The sequence below is a fragment of the Eumetopias jubatus genome, unplaced genomic scaffold (assembly GCF_037043125.1).
Source record: "Eumetopias jubatus isolate StellerSeaLion01/CBP00866 unplaced genomic scaffold, mEumJub1_p1.0 scaffold_14, whole genome shotgun sequence".
NCBI lineage: Eukaryota > Metazoa > Chordata > Mammalia > Carnivora > Otariidae > Eumetopias > Eumetopias jubatus.
In genome coordinates, this window is record NW_028274820.1 from 2554717 (window position 1) to 2569768 (window position 15052).

General features: G+C 45.4%; 1 protein-coding gene across 1 annotated transcript in view; it reads left to right on the forward strand.

Moving 5' to 3' along the window:
• The window catches only part of LOC148162485 (ATP-binding cassette sub-family A member 13-like), a 58482-nt gene that overhangs the window by 3906 nt on the left and 39524 nt on the right, over positions 1–15052 (forward strand). Inside the window, exons 2-3 of the mRNA XM_088018678.1 lie at positions 1485–1587; positions 2038–2133. Coding sequence (XP_087874804.1) covers positions 1485–1587; positions 2038–2133 — 199 coding nt within the window. The remainder of the gene's footprint in view (positions 1–1484; positions 1588–2037; positions 2134–15052) is intronic.

Below are 15052 nucleotides of genomic sequence, written 5' to 3' on the forward strand. Positions count from 1 at the left end.
AGACCCACTCCTAACCCGGAGCCCTCCCTGCCCATGAAGCACTGTATTCTTGCTTTCAAGGACCACGTATCTGGCAGAATACACACTTGCTCTTAGGCACAGACAAGGGTGATGGGGTCTTCACTGGAGCTGGCTCCTTCTGGTCTAGCTCCCAGGAAGCCCCGAGGCTGAGCTAGCTCCACACCCGTGGGCTCTCCACTCAGTACAAAGCCAGACTCGAACTCCTCCCCGCTCCCACGGGAGAGCCCCTAGGAAGCCCACCCCAACCCAGGCTGAGTTCCTTGGGGCTGGTCCTTGAAACCACCCTCTGGGAAACCCCTCTTCTGGTTTCACACATGAAGAACCAATTCTCAAGCCGAGCTTCAGCGACTGCAGACCTCAGGGCTGTTGCATGTATGTGCGTGTGTGTTTTCCTTTTATGAGATCTTTTGAGTTTTTGTCCACCCCTGCACGTAGGTGCTACCACCCTAACCTAGTGTCCCGACATAATTTCCCTTTGGAAACAGCATGCTGGCCATGATTCTGTATTTTTCTGACCTTGCAAGAAATCTTAGCTATCAAGTCCCGGGAGTAAAGTAGGTTTTAATTTCTCTTGGAAATTGTTTAGGTCTTAGAGACTGATCCCGGCTGGTTTTGTATAATTACAACTTATTGATTATTTGTTGCCAGATTCGCTATAAAGGTCCATAAGAGTGTTCATTGGAACCAGAGTGTCAAAGGTTAAGAGCTGACCTCTTTGCTTGGCAGGTTGGAAAAAAGATCAAAGGTTGGCTCCTGACAACATGCTATAGTTGTATATTTTTTTAAAAACAGCGGAATAGGGGTGCCTGGCTGGCTCAGTTGGTGGGGCACGTGACTCTAGATCTCGGGTTGTGAGTTCGAGCCTGCCGGGTGTAGAGATTATATAGAGATAAAATCTTTATTTTTTTAAATTTTTATTTTCTAAAGATTTTACTTATTTGCGAGAGAGAGCATGAGCGCATACAAGATTTGGGGAGGGCAGAGGGAGAAGCAGGCTCCCCACTGAGCAGAGAGCCCCACTTGGGGCTCGATCCCAGGACCCTTGGGACCATGACCCGAGTCAAAAGCAGACGCTCAACCGACTGAGCCACCCAGGTGCCCCTAGAGATAAAAATCTTTATAAGAATATAGCAGAATAGCTTTCTATTAGAGGAGATGAGACAGTTCAGAAGTTCAAACATGAACTCTATGAACAGACGGATGTTGGAAGTGCTACCGAATGGGTCATAGATATAATGACCTCCACGTGGTTTCGTGGATGAAAAATTAAAGAAAAGTCACTGGCGTGGAATCTTGGTGCTGAAAAGAGGTGGCTGAGATTCACTTACCACTCTTGTCTCGTTTGGAGGCCTGACTTGTCAAAGTGAGGCCTCCCCTGTCGCCTGGAAGGCAGTTGGGGTGCATCGGTGCCGGCCCGGGGAACGGGTCTCGGTCCACGCGGGCTGCCTTCGCAAACCCCACAGCCAGGCCTGGCCCGCAGACACCCACCGTCCCAGATCCGAGTCTACAAGCCGGAGAACAAGAGTGTCTGTGGTCCGCCTCAGTGCAGGGACTGGCGGGTTGATGGTGAGCTCCTGGGCAGAGGGAAGTCCCCCACGGTGGGACCGTAAGGAACAGTAGGCTCTGGCATTTTCCACTGTCTGTCCATGTCCGAGCCGAGGACCTCCGGCCTCGGTGGGCTCCGGCCCCTCAGGAGGCCCTGGGGTGCTCTCACGGTAGGACCTGGGCCTCTCGAGCCGGGTCCAGGACACAGCCTGCTGGCCCTTCCTTGCCCCAGATGGCGGTCATGGTGGCACCAGCCCTCCCTCCTTGCTGAGCTTGCGCTCAGCCGAACGGACAGCGTGTGGGGCTCTGACTGTTCGGATGTCCCTGGGGTCAGGGCATCTTTGCTGCCTGCCTCTGAGCAGTGACCCCCAGGAGACCTCCACCCATGCTCCTTAGAGCTACAGACCAGGCATTGCTCCCAAGATGGGGAGAGGGTGGCAGAGTGTCCTTGGACCTTGCCACTGTCCCCAGCAGTGACAGGCAAATCCACGTCTCCCTGCAAAAAGCCCTGGACAGCCTACACGGCCGTGCGCGCTCTCCCTCTGGCTGGCACGCTGTTTCCGGCAGGTGAGCAGGTGAGCCGGTGGCCCTGAGCCCTGGGGGTGGGGAAGCTAGCCATCACTGAAGTTCACTGAGGGTCACCGAGGGTCACTCAGGTGTGTCTCAGCTTACTCAGAGCAGTGGTCCAGGAAAAGCGGTTCTGAAATCGAATTACTGAAAAGCAAACATCGTTTTGTATCTTTAGATGGGGGCAGCCTGTGTGGGTTTGTTTGGTTTGTTCCCGGTCATAATCGTGATGTCAGCAGGGCCGTTTCTTTCATTTTGATGGATTTTCAAGTGCTTCCGATTCCTCCGAGCGGTCTCAGCGTGCTTGGGATGGAATAGAGCGCCACACAGACCAGCTCTGGAGGCCAGTGGGCAGGCACTCTTTCTGTAAACAAAGTGTCTTATCTTACTCACAGTTTTGCTCACTGTGGGCGTTCTTCTGCTCTGCATCAAGGCCCAAGTTTAAGAACGCAAGAATATCCAGTCTTTCTTTCTTTCTTTTTTTTTTTTAAGATTTTATTTATTTATTTGAGAGAGAGTGAGCACAAGCAGGGGGAGCAGCGGAGTGGGAAGGGAGAAGCAGGCTCCCCGTTGAGCACGGAGCCCAATGAGGATTCGATCCCAGAACCCCGGGATCATGACCTGAGCAGAAGGCAGACGCTAAATGGATTGAGCCACCCAGGCGCCCCTAGTCCTGGGAGATTTTATTTAGAATGGTGATTTTGTGCGGCTTCCATGAAAAACAAAAACAAAACAAAAGCCACAACAACCAAACAACCAAAAACCAAAAGCGGAGCCCTCTATCTTTCCGGACAGGTGTTTCCTCCTTACTCAGGAATGTGGGTCTTATCGGGAAACCTGGAGTTTCCCTGGTTTATTTACTCTGACCTCAGGTAAGACTGGGTTTCCAATTACAGGAAAGGTTAACCAAACCGAACCCAACCAACTTCCCGGTAACAATAACTCCAGAGACCAGGGACAAGGGGCACTTCAGGCTTGTTTTAGGAGATTGTATTGGAGGCCCCAGCCGTGTCCTGGGGACCACGTAAACTGGGGAGCACATTCATTTTGTCACCCTGGGGCTCTGAGGTCAGCTCTGCGTTTGCCACTCAGCTGTGTCTGCCCCCCTTGCCTGCCCCCTCTTTCCCGTGGCTGAATCACCCCTCACCCGAGGGAGGGACACCACTGCGCCCAGTCCCACCCTGGTTACTGGTGTCCTGGAGCAGGTCGCCGGGGCTCGTCCCCAGGGGGTGCTCACAGGCACGTGTCCCCCTGCGGGTTCGAAGCTGCAACTCCTGGCAGAGCCTAACCTGTGCCCCCGCGAGCTCCCGTTTGGAAAACAGCCACTCCTCAGGGACGAGGGGGAAGAGGCAAGGAGGTGTGTGTCCGCCACGCACCCTGTCCTCTGTCCCAGACTTAGGGATCCTGAGTGTGTGTGGGACACGAGGCTGCCAGCAGGGACCCACACGGAAGGTCAGACAGTGTTGTGTGTGCCCTCGGGGGGGGGGGGGGCTGCGAGCACGGAGTCTTTCCTTGGCCCCAAACACAGAAACGTTAGAATAAATTCCACACAGTGATAATGTCTCAGCCGAAAGCACTCGCACTACCTTCCATCGCTACGGGCCATGCTACCCGCCGACCGACTTCCTTTCGGAAGGGATGTGCAGGTCACATGGTGCCAACTGGTGTGTCCGGTGCTGTGTCCTCGGGGCCCGTGGTGGTGAGTGCGTGTGGTCTCTGCTGGCCTACTTCATCCACGTCCAGTGGCATATTAAGGTTTAGTCAATCTTCTCTTTTGAGAGGTTACTGTAAAAAGGAACATATTTATCTGTATTTTCCCTCATATAAATTGCCCACAGGGGCACCCAGCCGGCTCAGTCGGTGGAGCGTGCGACTCTTAAATCTCGGGGTGGTGAGTTCGAACCCCACGTTGGGGGTAGAGATAACTTAAAAATAAAATCTTAAAAAAAATAATAAATTGCCCATCAAATTCTTTTCCAATTTCGTAATTAGGAGGCTGGTGATTTTCTCTGGTGTGTGTGTGTTTTTTAAGATTTTATTTATTTGACAGAGAGAGACACAGCGAGAGAGGGAACACAAGCAGGGGGAGCAGGAGAGGGAGAAGCAGACTCCCCGCGGAGCAGGGAGCCTGATGCGGGGCTCGATCCCAGGATCCTGGGATCGTGACTTGAGCCAAAGGCGGCAGACGCTTAACCAACTGAGCCCCCAGGCGCCCCTGCAAGAAGTATGTTTTATTCACCCACAGGTTTGATCAACAGTCTGCTTACATCTAGTTTCACTAGATTTGAATTTACTCTGGTTGGGACTTCCATCTACTTAAGGTATGCTTGTGGTTACTCTGCGAAGCTTTAGTTGATCTTTATAAAAATTATATCCGAATTCAGGGGGTCTGACCCCGCCTCCCAGGCAATGGCTCCTCTCTGCCTTGTGGTACCAAAAAGTTTATTTTGTCATATATTTTGAAACGTGGTCGAGTCTGTTTTTGGACATCCACAGTAGGTGCCACATGAATGTTTAATGCGTGAGCGCTGAAAGAAAAGCAACTGTCATTCAATATAAAGCTTAAAAAGCCATAACAGTAAAGAACAAACAAGGGAAGCGAGAGAGCTGGCCCGTCTCTCTCCATCCCAGCTAACTCAGCGGCCAGCATAAGGATTTGCACGGGCTCTCTTAGGGAGGGAATTTTGGACGCTGATGGAGAGGTCCGGCGTGTCCCGTGCTCCGAAGGGCAATGGATTGAGGCCAACTGGGCTGATGGCTGCAATTTGGTTTTGACTCGGGCTTTGTTTGGACCTGCTCTTGTTGCACTGTTTTATGGCTAGGACCTCGTAATACTTCTGGGAAAGTCTCCTCTCCCGAGCGGCTGGCATCCCGGAGGCCCTTCTGCCCCAAAGAGACACAATAGAATTTCACACTCTCTACAAAGCCCTTTGTTTCCAAAGATCAGGCAGGAGACTAATAACATGCTTTGCTTCTACTTCCTTGATATTCTAAACTTTTGTGATGTTTTCCTCCTCGCCCAGCCAGTGGGTCTCATGACCACCTCCTCCCTCTGAAAAGCTCTTCCCTCTTGATTCATTGGTAATTTTAGTTTTTGTGCCAGGGGTGTTTTATTCATTGTGGTTTTCGGTCATGACCGAAACCATATGCTGCCCGAGCAACCTGGAGGATTTAAGGATGGGTTTAATTAAACTCAGCCTGTAGAAGGTTCCGTTCAAGTCAGATGGAAAAGGATTTATTTCATGCACAGGCCATGAGATTCAGTCCATGTTCCATCGCAAACTAGTTCGAGGGTACGGAGCAAGATAATGATGATGTCTGTCCCTGATGTGGAAAATTGGCACAAAGTTACCTACCTCGCTGGTTTTGGAAGGCTAAAATATTGGATGAGCCTGTAGACGGTCCAGGGCTCTGGGTAGGGTATGAGGACAGGGCTTGGTCGTCCTCATGTGGGCGTCCCCAGAAGAGTCCCACGCACGGGATGTGCACACGTACATGTTCTCCATCCTCCCAGACGCTCGGCCGTGTGTGTTTCCCCAGTGCCTGAAACTTGCTACACACTTCCGGATGAATGAATGCATGACTGAATGAACAAATGAAAAAGTATATCGACTTCAGAGGTGCCTGGGCGGCTCCGTCAGTCAAGCGTCTGCCTTCGGCTCAGGTCATGATCCTGGGGTCCCGGGATCGAGTCCCATGTCAGGCTCCCTGCTCGGCGAGGAGCCTGCTTCTCCCTCTGCCCCTCCCTCCCCACTCTCTGTCATGCTGTCTCTCAAATAAATAAATAAAATTTAAAAAAAAGTACACTGACTTTTATTGCTCCAGTGCACAGTAATTTAATGATCCGTTCTCCTATTTTTTTTTTTTTGCCTGACTTCCATTTTTTTTTCATTCACAAATAATGGAAGCATTGTTGAGCACACCTCTTGATTCATGTATGTAATTACCTTCTCAAAAACGATTAGCTTGAGCCTTTTTTGTTTGTTTTTGTTTTTATTTAAAGATTTTATTTTATTTTATTATTTTTTTTAGATTTTTTTTAAAGATTTTATTTATTTATTTATTTTAGAGAGAGAGAGAGCGAGCACATGAACAGGGGGAGGGGCAGAGGGAGAGAGAATCTCAAGCAGACTCCCTGCTCAGCATGGAGCCCGACACGGGGCTCAATCCCAGGATCCTGAGATCATGACCTGAGCTGAAATCAAGTCACACACTCCCCCGACTGAGCCAGCCAGGTGCACCTGTAATTCTCTTTTTGTATTTCTATCACTTGTTGTTTTATATTTCTTGAGGATATTTAATAGGTTTATAGATACATACAATTATTGCATCTTCCTATCCTAGCACATCTTTTATTATGTAGTGATCATTTTTCTATATCTAAGAATGTTGCCTTAAAGCCTCTTGTCTGATTTCACCAGCTAGTTTTTAAAAAATTTTTGTTATGTTAATCACCATACATTACATCATTAGTTCTTGATGCAGTGTTCCATGATTCATTGTTTGTGCATAACACCCAGTGCTCCACGCAGAACGTGCCCTCTTTAATACCCATCACCAGGCTAACCCATCCCCCCACCCCCTCCCCTCTAGAACCCTCAGTTTGTTTTTCAAAGTCCGTCGTCTCTCATGGTTCGTCTCCCCCTCCGATTTCCCCCCTTCATTCTTCCCCTCCTACCATCTTTTTTTTTTTTAACACATATTGTATTATTTGTTTCAGAAGTACAGATCTGTGATTCAACAGTCTTGCACAATTCACAGCGCTCACCGTAGCACATACCCTCCCCAATGTCTATCACCCAGCCACCCCATCCCTCCCACCCCCCACCACTCCAGCAACCCTCAGTTTGTTTCCTGAGATGAAGAATTCCTCATATCAGTGAGGTCATGTGATACATGTCTTTCTCTGATTGACTTACTTCACTCAGCAGAACACCCTCCAGTTCCATCCACGTCGTTGCAAATGGCAAGATCTCATTCCTTTTGATGGCTGCATAATATTCCATTGTGTATATATACCACCTCTTCTTTATCCATTCATCTGTCGATGGACATCTTGGCTCTTTCCACAGTTTGGCTATTGTGGACATTGCTGCTATAAACATTGGGGTGCACGTACCCCTTCGGATCCCTACATTTGTATCTTTGTGGTGAATACCCAGTAGTGCAATTGCTGGATCATATGTTCACCACCTAATTTTAATATTTACCTTGTATGTCTTTTTCATCTCTCTCTTTTTTAAAGAAATTGTTTTATTTTATTTATTTATTTTTTAAGTAGGCTCCACACCCAATGTAGGGCTTGAACTCATGACCCTGCGATCAAGAGTCAGTCGAGTCCCATGCTCTACTGATTGAGCCAAGCAGACACCCCTCTTTTTCATCTCTTTAGTTCAACCAGTCTGTATCCTTATATTCTAATTTTATCTGTTCCAAATAACATATAGTTTTAAAATTTAAAAAAAATTTTTTTTAAAGATTTTTTATTTATTTATTTGACAGAGAGAGACACAGTGAAAGAGGGAACACAAGCAGGGGGAGTGGGAGAGGGAGAAGCATGCTTCCCGCCGAGCAGGGAGCCCGATGCGGGGTTCGATCCCAGGACCCCGGGACCATGACCTGAGCCGAAGGCAGACGCTTAAGGACTGAGCCACCCAGGTGCCCCAACATATAGTTTTTTTAAATCAAGCCTGAAAATCCTTGTCTTTCAAACAGTGAGCTTAATCCAAGCATTTATTGAAATCTAAGCCTATTATTTGCAAGTTCCTTTAGCGTTGGTCTCTGGTTGGATAACTTGGTTTCTAATTCACTGAACATTTTCTTTCACCATCGTTCTTGAGAGGTCATTTCTCTGAGTATGTAATTCTAGATTGACCGAATTTCTTCAAGCAATCTACAGATATTTAATTACCTTCTGGTTTCTTGCTATTGATGAATCCTTGGCAAGTCTAAGCATTCCTCTGAGGTAGTGTGACTTTATTTCTTGAATTGCTATTGAAGTCTTTTCTTGGACTTAGTTGTGGTGAAGGTTTTTTTTTTTTTTAAAGATTTTATTTATGCATTTGAGACACAGAGATACAGAGACAGAGAGAGAGCATGGGCAGGGAGAGAGGCGGAGAGAGAGGGAGAAGCAGGCTCCCCGCGAGTAGGGAGCCCGATGCGGGGCTCAATCCCAGGACCCTGGGATCATGACCTGAGCCGAAGGCAGACGCTTAATCATCTGAGCCACCCAGGCGCCCTGTGGTGAAGGTTTTAAAGTGGATTTGTGTTTCCTGGTAAACGTTGTATTTCCTTTATCAATGGATTTGTGTCTTTTGTATGTCCTGGAAAATTCTCAGTCATTTGTTATTTGAATATTGCCTTGCCTGCCTTCCCTCCATTCCCCTCGAGGGGACTCTCCTCTATAACTAAATCTTACGTTTAAAGATTCAGCTTATGACTTTGGTCTTCTCTTTGATTTATTTTTTGTCCCTCTCCTTGTCCCAGTTCTTTGGAGATCACTTTCTGGGAGACCAGCAATGCAACAAAAACCATGTTCTTGTGGCAAGAGTCCTGTTGGTGCTAGTCTGTGTGTTACCTGAAACAGAAATGACGTTACTGGAATTTAAATTTTGTCCCATTTTTATTTTGGCTGGATTTCATCACCACGATTTTCCCCCTGGAGGTTCATGGTCAATAAATGATCTGTGTTTTTTCTTTTTTATGATAGAGAATATATGTATGTTGGTTTTCGCTTAAGGGCTATTTTGGTTGGTTATATCCTGTTTGTATCATATTTTCTTTTTGAATTTTGCCAATCTTGATGCATTGGCACCAAGCACTGAATGTTATTGGGGTATACTTGAGGCTGGACTGATTTTTTTCCCTGCTTGTTAGTGAGTTGGTTTTCTTCTTCCCCTCTGGATACCTGTGGTATTGTTCCTTTAGCTTTGGAGTTCAATAGCCATGGTTCAACTGTAGCTTATGTTTTCCTCCTGAAATACAGCATACTCTATGAGTCTTCAGAAAAAGTCTTCTCTATTTCTCAGAAGTTCTCCTGTCTTCTATCTCTGGGCATAATTTTTGTCATATTTGTTGGATTCTCTACTTCAGGGACACTCTTCTGTGTTTATGGCCCTACCTTTAAAAATGTTTTAAAGAAAATCACTGTTCTTATCTCAAACTGTTTCTCTAATGCAGAAATCAGAATTTAACTGGCATTTTTTCTCTTTGTGTGGTTTCTAAATCATTTAGAATTCCGCGGTGATGATTCGGTCATTGCTACGTGTTCCTTAGATCTGCAACCTCTCTTTTCATTTAGCATCTTTTTTTTTTTTTTTTGAGCTCTTGTTTTCTGGATGTTTGTTCTTATTAGATTGTTTTCCTTTATGAAACAGTTGTAAAGAGATTCTTCATTTTCTCTGCATTGTTTACTTCCCAATCATGCTTTATGACTTTGGTTTGCTTATTTGTTTCTTTCCCTCCAGAATGTTTAGACAGCTGTTTTGCTCTTCCTTTTAATCTGATTCATCCTTGGAGAGCTCGGCCGGGTGTTATATTTGTTCTCGACTCTCTTTTTTTTTTTTTTAAAGATTTATTTATTTATTTGAGAGAGAGAATGAGATAGAGAGAGAGAACATGAGAGAGGGGAGGGTCAGAGGGAGAAGCAGACTCCCTGCCGAGCAGGGAGCCCGATGCGGGACTCGATCCCGGGACTCCAGGATCATGACCTGAGCTGAAGGCAGTGGCTTAACCGACTGAGCCACCCAGGCGCCCTCGACTCTCTTTTTGATAAATCTGAGACCAGTTTGATTTCTCCTTCAAACTCTAGCGCGATCTCTGAGCACACCCTCTATGTGCCGATTGTCTGCACAGGAGGGATGGTTGGGACGAGAGTGGAGATGAGTGGGGGGGCTCACCCCCCAATGAGATGAGACGCAGACATTATTACACCAGATGGGCTCTGTGCTCTGCTTTGGGATTCTCATGTTTTATGCCATGTTCACTGCATCCAGTTGGGGAAATTGTTCTCTAACTCTGGATTCTTTCACCTGATTATGTGAAGCCCTGGAAAATTCTCCAACAGTCAGGCTCCTTGCTCACTTCTCTGTTCCATTTATTGTCTCCAGCCACATTTCCCTGCCTCCTGCTCGGAGAAGGAGAGAGGCGACACCTTCAGAGTGCTCACCCCACAGATGCAGGTTTCGGGATTGCAGGCTGCAACATTACAGTTTTGGAGTTGCTGGGCTGAGTCAGGACTGAGCCGTGGTGGGCTCGCTTGATCTCTAGAGACTTGTCCCTTGGCATTTTTGTAGTTTTTGTACTATAGAAAGACGAGTTGTCCGTCTTTCTCCTCCACCTTCTTTCCTTTTTCTCCCCTCATTTTGTCTGGGAGGAGAAAACGTCTGTAAGGAAGTTTCAGTATTTTACGTGTGTATGTCTGTGTCTGGAGAGTTAAGGTCTCGGCGGATGCCACTGCCTTTCAGCTGTGTGTTTGGGAACCCAGGAGGGCCATCCATGCAAGTCGTGGTGAGGGCCACTGCAGGATGTGGACGTTGGTGCGCAGATCTGGGCACTTCTGCCATCTCCTGGTGGGAACTTCCCCTCCTGGGAGTCGACTGTGTGGTTGTTGGACTGGGTGATGGCTGTTTCTCGAGCAAGGATGAGTTCCCCAGCTGATTATTTTTCTCGAGAGCCTCGGACAGCACGAGTGCAGTTTGTTTTCGCCTTTCCTAGTGCAGGGAAGCCACTTCTGGTGGGCCTGAGGTGTGGGCCCCGGTGGGAAGCATTCCCATTTAGCAAGGATGGGACTAGAAATGTCAGGCAAGACTCCAGGATAATGAGGGCACATGAGAAGAGAAGCATGAGTCAAAAACCGTGATGAGACAGAGCAGGCCGCCTCCGCGAGCTGCCAGAGAAGTAGTCTCATGAAAGGAGGTGATTCACGCGCCCACAATGGGCAGTGACACAGCAGAACCAGGTGTTTTGATACTTCACTTCTGAACAGAGTTACTTCAAATTCGGAACAATGGAAGATTTTTCCCACCTGCGTTTTTCAGAGCGGCCGGTGATTGGCTTGTAAATAAAGACCTGAGATACCATTTTTTAAAGTTGAACCGGGGTTCTGTTTTGTTTCAAGACCTCCAAGAAACTTCTCGATTATACGATGTAGAGTTGTATTTTTTTGACGATGTTATTTCCATTTGAAACTGGAGATTTCCCATTGATTTAAGGACTGGACAGGTAAATACTTGTAGCTTCACAGCTGCTTAGGGCCTGCTTTAATTTGGCCACGACAAGGTCCCTGAAATGATGGTGGTCTTTATGTGTAGGAAGAAAAACATCAAGATGCTAGAAATAAAAAGAGCGATACATTGATTGCATCAGGGATTTTGACAATAAAAAGGCAAATAAGGGCGCCTGGGTGGCTCAGTCGGTTGGGCAACTGCCTTCGGCTCAGGTCATGATCCTGGAGTCCCGGGATCGAGTCCCACATCGGGCTCCCTGCTCGGCAGGGAGTCTGCTTCTCCCTCTGACCCTCTTCCCTCTCGTGCTCTCTATCTCTCATTCTCTCTCTCTCAAATAAATAAATAAAATCTTTAAAAAAAAAAGGCAAATAAGACACTGGAGGAAATATTTGCAATACAATGCTTTAAGCCAACAAAGGACCAATTAAGGAATTCCTTAATTCAAAAAGAAAACAGGGGGAAAAAAAAAGAAGAAACAGTGATGTACAGATCAGTTAAAAAAAAATTGCATCGAGTGGGCTCTGAAATAGTAAGACCCCCTCTGTAATGTTAAACCAACTATCCTCAAGCCCTCAACCTGCAGAATATAGAGTTCTGTTTGTGTGTTATTGAGGGTCTAGCCTGTCTCGTCTCTGACTGTAAACTTTTGTAATATATGTATATATATAAAATAGAAACATGGACGGATACAGGGAAGAATCAGGAGTTAATGGACAGGGAATTATTATATACTAACCTACGAAAAATGCTTGACCGAAATAATTGAAGAAAAATTATCAGTTTGATAAAACATGCACTGACATTTAAAAGTTTGTTCATCTCAGGTGCTACTGAGTGTGTGACTGGAGGGAAGAATGGCTGGTTTAGCTTTTACTGAAGGCACGTTGCTTAGCTATCCAAAATAAAAATCATACACACTTCGACTCAATTATCTCACCTGGCAATGGTACTCCATAAATATATTTACGAAAGTCAGCCAAACATGTGCAGAAAACTCACGATAGCAATGTCCCCAAACAGAAAACCTTCTAAGTTTCCATAATTAGGCGATAGGTTGAATAAATTAAATTCTACAGTAGATTATCGGGCACTCTTTAAAAACAATAAGGTAGAGCTGTAAGTACTGCTATGAAAAATTGTTTCCAAAAATATTAGTTATGCTTATATATGTTTTTTTAAATATTTATTTATTTGAGAGAGAGAGAGAGAGAGAGCATGCAAGGGGGAGGGGCAGAGGGAGAGGAAGAGAGAATCCTAAGCAGATTCCACACTGAGCCAAAACCAAGAGTTGGATGCTTAACTGACTGAGCCACCCAGGTGCCCTGCTTATGTATGTTTTTAAAAATGAATTGAGAAAAATGTTCAGCGATATTATCCTTTGGGAGAGTGGTGTATTCTTTCTGTACTTTTTGAATTTCCTAACCATGCATATATGTAATTATTTATAACATCAAAAGTTGTTATAGGAGTCTTGGGTCCAGACCATTTTCTGATTTCTTTATACCTCGCTGTCTTAAAAAAAATGGCTATCATATGTTATTTAAAAATTTTTAAACCAAAGAAATTAATTATGTATTTATTCTTCTTAATGCCATCAAGTCATTGTTGACTTTGGGGCATGCTTTCGGTCTTGCACATTTATATTCAGCCAGAATTAAATAGGGAAGTCTCCTCCACCACATCTCTAGTCCCATACTTCCGGAGATGATTATTTGTTAACAGAGAATGAACAAGATGACTTGAACGATCTGTGGTCTTCTGAGTGTTCTTGACCTCTCTTTCTGGTTTAATTACCATCATTTGAGCAGAGGTTGGCCTCCTGCGGACGCTTTCCCTCTTATCAGAATGTATGATATTGGATTCAGTGATGGTGAGGAACTTTTCACAATGATGCACTTTTTGACACAAGCAGTATTGCCTCATGAACTGCTTCAAAGATGGTGATTTCTTTAATTACAGCAGGGATTGAAACCTTTTCCACTTGTGTTTTGTCTTTATGGCTTTTGGCCATATACACCCAACTCGGATGCATTTAGATGCTGTTTCCTTACAGGGAAGAATCGGGACAGGCAGCGCAAAGAGCAAGGGAACTGAAGAGATGAGAAGTTCATTTTGGTTCAAAGTGTTATAATTTGGAGCCTGAAATAACCATCTTTAGTTACTGAGTATCCCTGACTCCCTAACCTGCAGATTTTAGGTTTTTGTTCATGCATTAGTGAATGCCTAGCCTGTTCTGTGTCTGGTTAAATACTTTTGTATCTGTGGAGTGACAGGAGAGGGAGTCGACAGGAGAACATTATCCAACGTAAAATCAAAGGAAGAAGGACGACAATAAAAATAATCTGGTGATAATTGAGGATTTTCTTTTAGTTTTTTACTGGGCTATACCTTGGGTGTTTCTTTCTTAAGTAAATTCCATGTATCAGTGGCAGTTCCTTCTTTTTTTTTTTTTACTTTGAAAATTCAAGGGTATGCAAATTATTGCAATCCTTATCTGTAGCTCTTTTGTTGTCTATGTGAAGAGATCTGACTCCAATAATCTGAATTTTAGGAATTTGTTCCAGTCTCGAGAAAGTAACTCCAAATTATTTATGCATAAAAAATATTCGTTGATGGAAGAATGGGAATTATGGTATACCCATTTGGTAAGAATGTTATGCAGTCAGTAAGATGCTAGTTATGAAGCTCGTGTGGCAATACTAGAAAATACTCAGAAGGGGCTCAGTTGGTTGGTGTCCGACTCTTGGTTTCAGCTCAGGTCATAATCTCAGGGTCATGAGATCGGGCCCCATGTCGGACTCCCTGCTCAGTGTGGGGTCTGTTTCTCCCTCTCCTTCTGCTCCTCCCTCTGCTCGTGGTTTCTTTCTCTCTCTCAAATAAATAAATGAATAAGAATCTTAAAAACAAAAAGAAAATACTCATAAAAGAAGGTCTGTGTTGTGTGCCACCACCGTCTCTGGGAAAAATGTCTATTTGGATGGAAAAGTCAGGAATGTTAAAGAAATTAGAAAAGTATTGGGCACCTCGGTGGCTCAGTTGGTTGGGTGTCTGACTCTTGATCTCAGTTCAGGTCTTGATCTCAGGGTTCTGAGTTCAAGCTCCATGTTGGGTCCAGTGTGGAGCCCACTTAAAAAAAAAAAAAGAAAAAAGAAAAGAAAAAGAAAAATAGTTGACTTATTGGAACGTGGGAAGTATGAACGAAGTTATTTATTTAATTTCTTTAATCCCATGAAGTGCCGTAAGTAAGAATGTGGAGAAAAAAGGAAGAAGCAGAAGACACGCCTCTTGGGAGAAGCATAAGGAGCTGACAGTCATGGGTCTGGATGTGGTGACAAATGAACTGGGCGTCTTCTGTGGGCCCCTGTCTCAAATAGTGTTCTCAGAGATGCACCATTGGCATGATGATGACCTCCTTCAGAGGAGGCCTGACCTGGCCAGCGTACCATCCTTCAGGAGAGGGGGAGACCGTCATACTTTGCAATTTATTCAAGCTCTATTTTTTTTTTTTAACATCTTCTGCAGGTCCTTTCTCTTGCTGAATTCTTTTGGCCATGTATCCTGTTCATGATTCTGACAGTGCTACGCTTTCAAGAACCTCCCAGACACAGAGACAATTGTAAGTTTCACTTTTGCTGCGCTTTCTGAATTACAGAGCTCTGGAGAAAAGAAGTGCAGCTCTTTCCTCTGTTCCT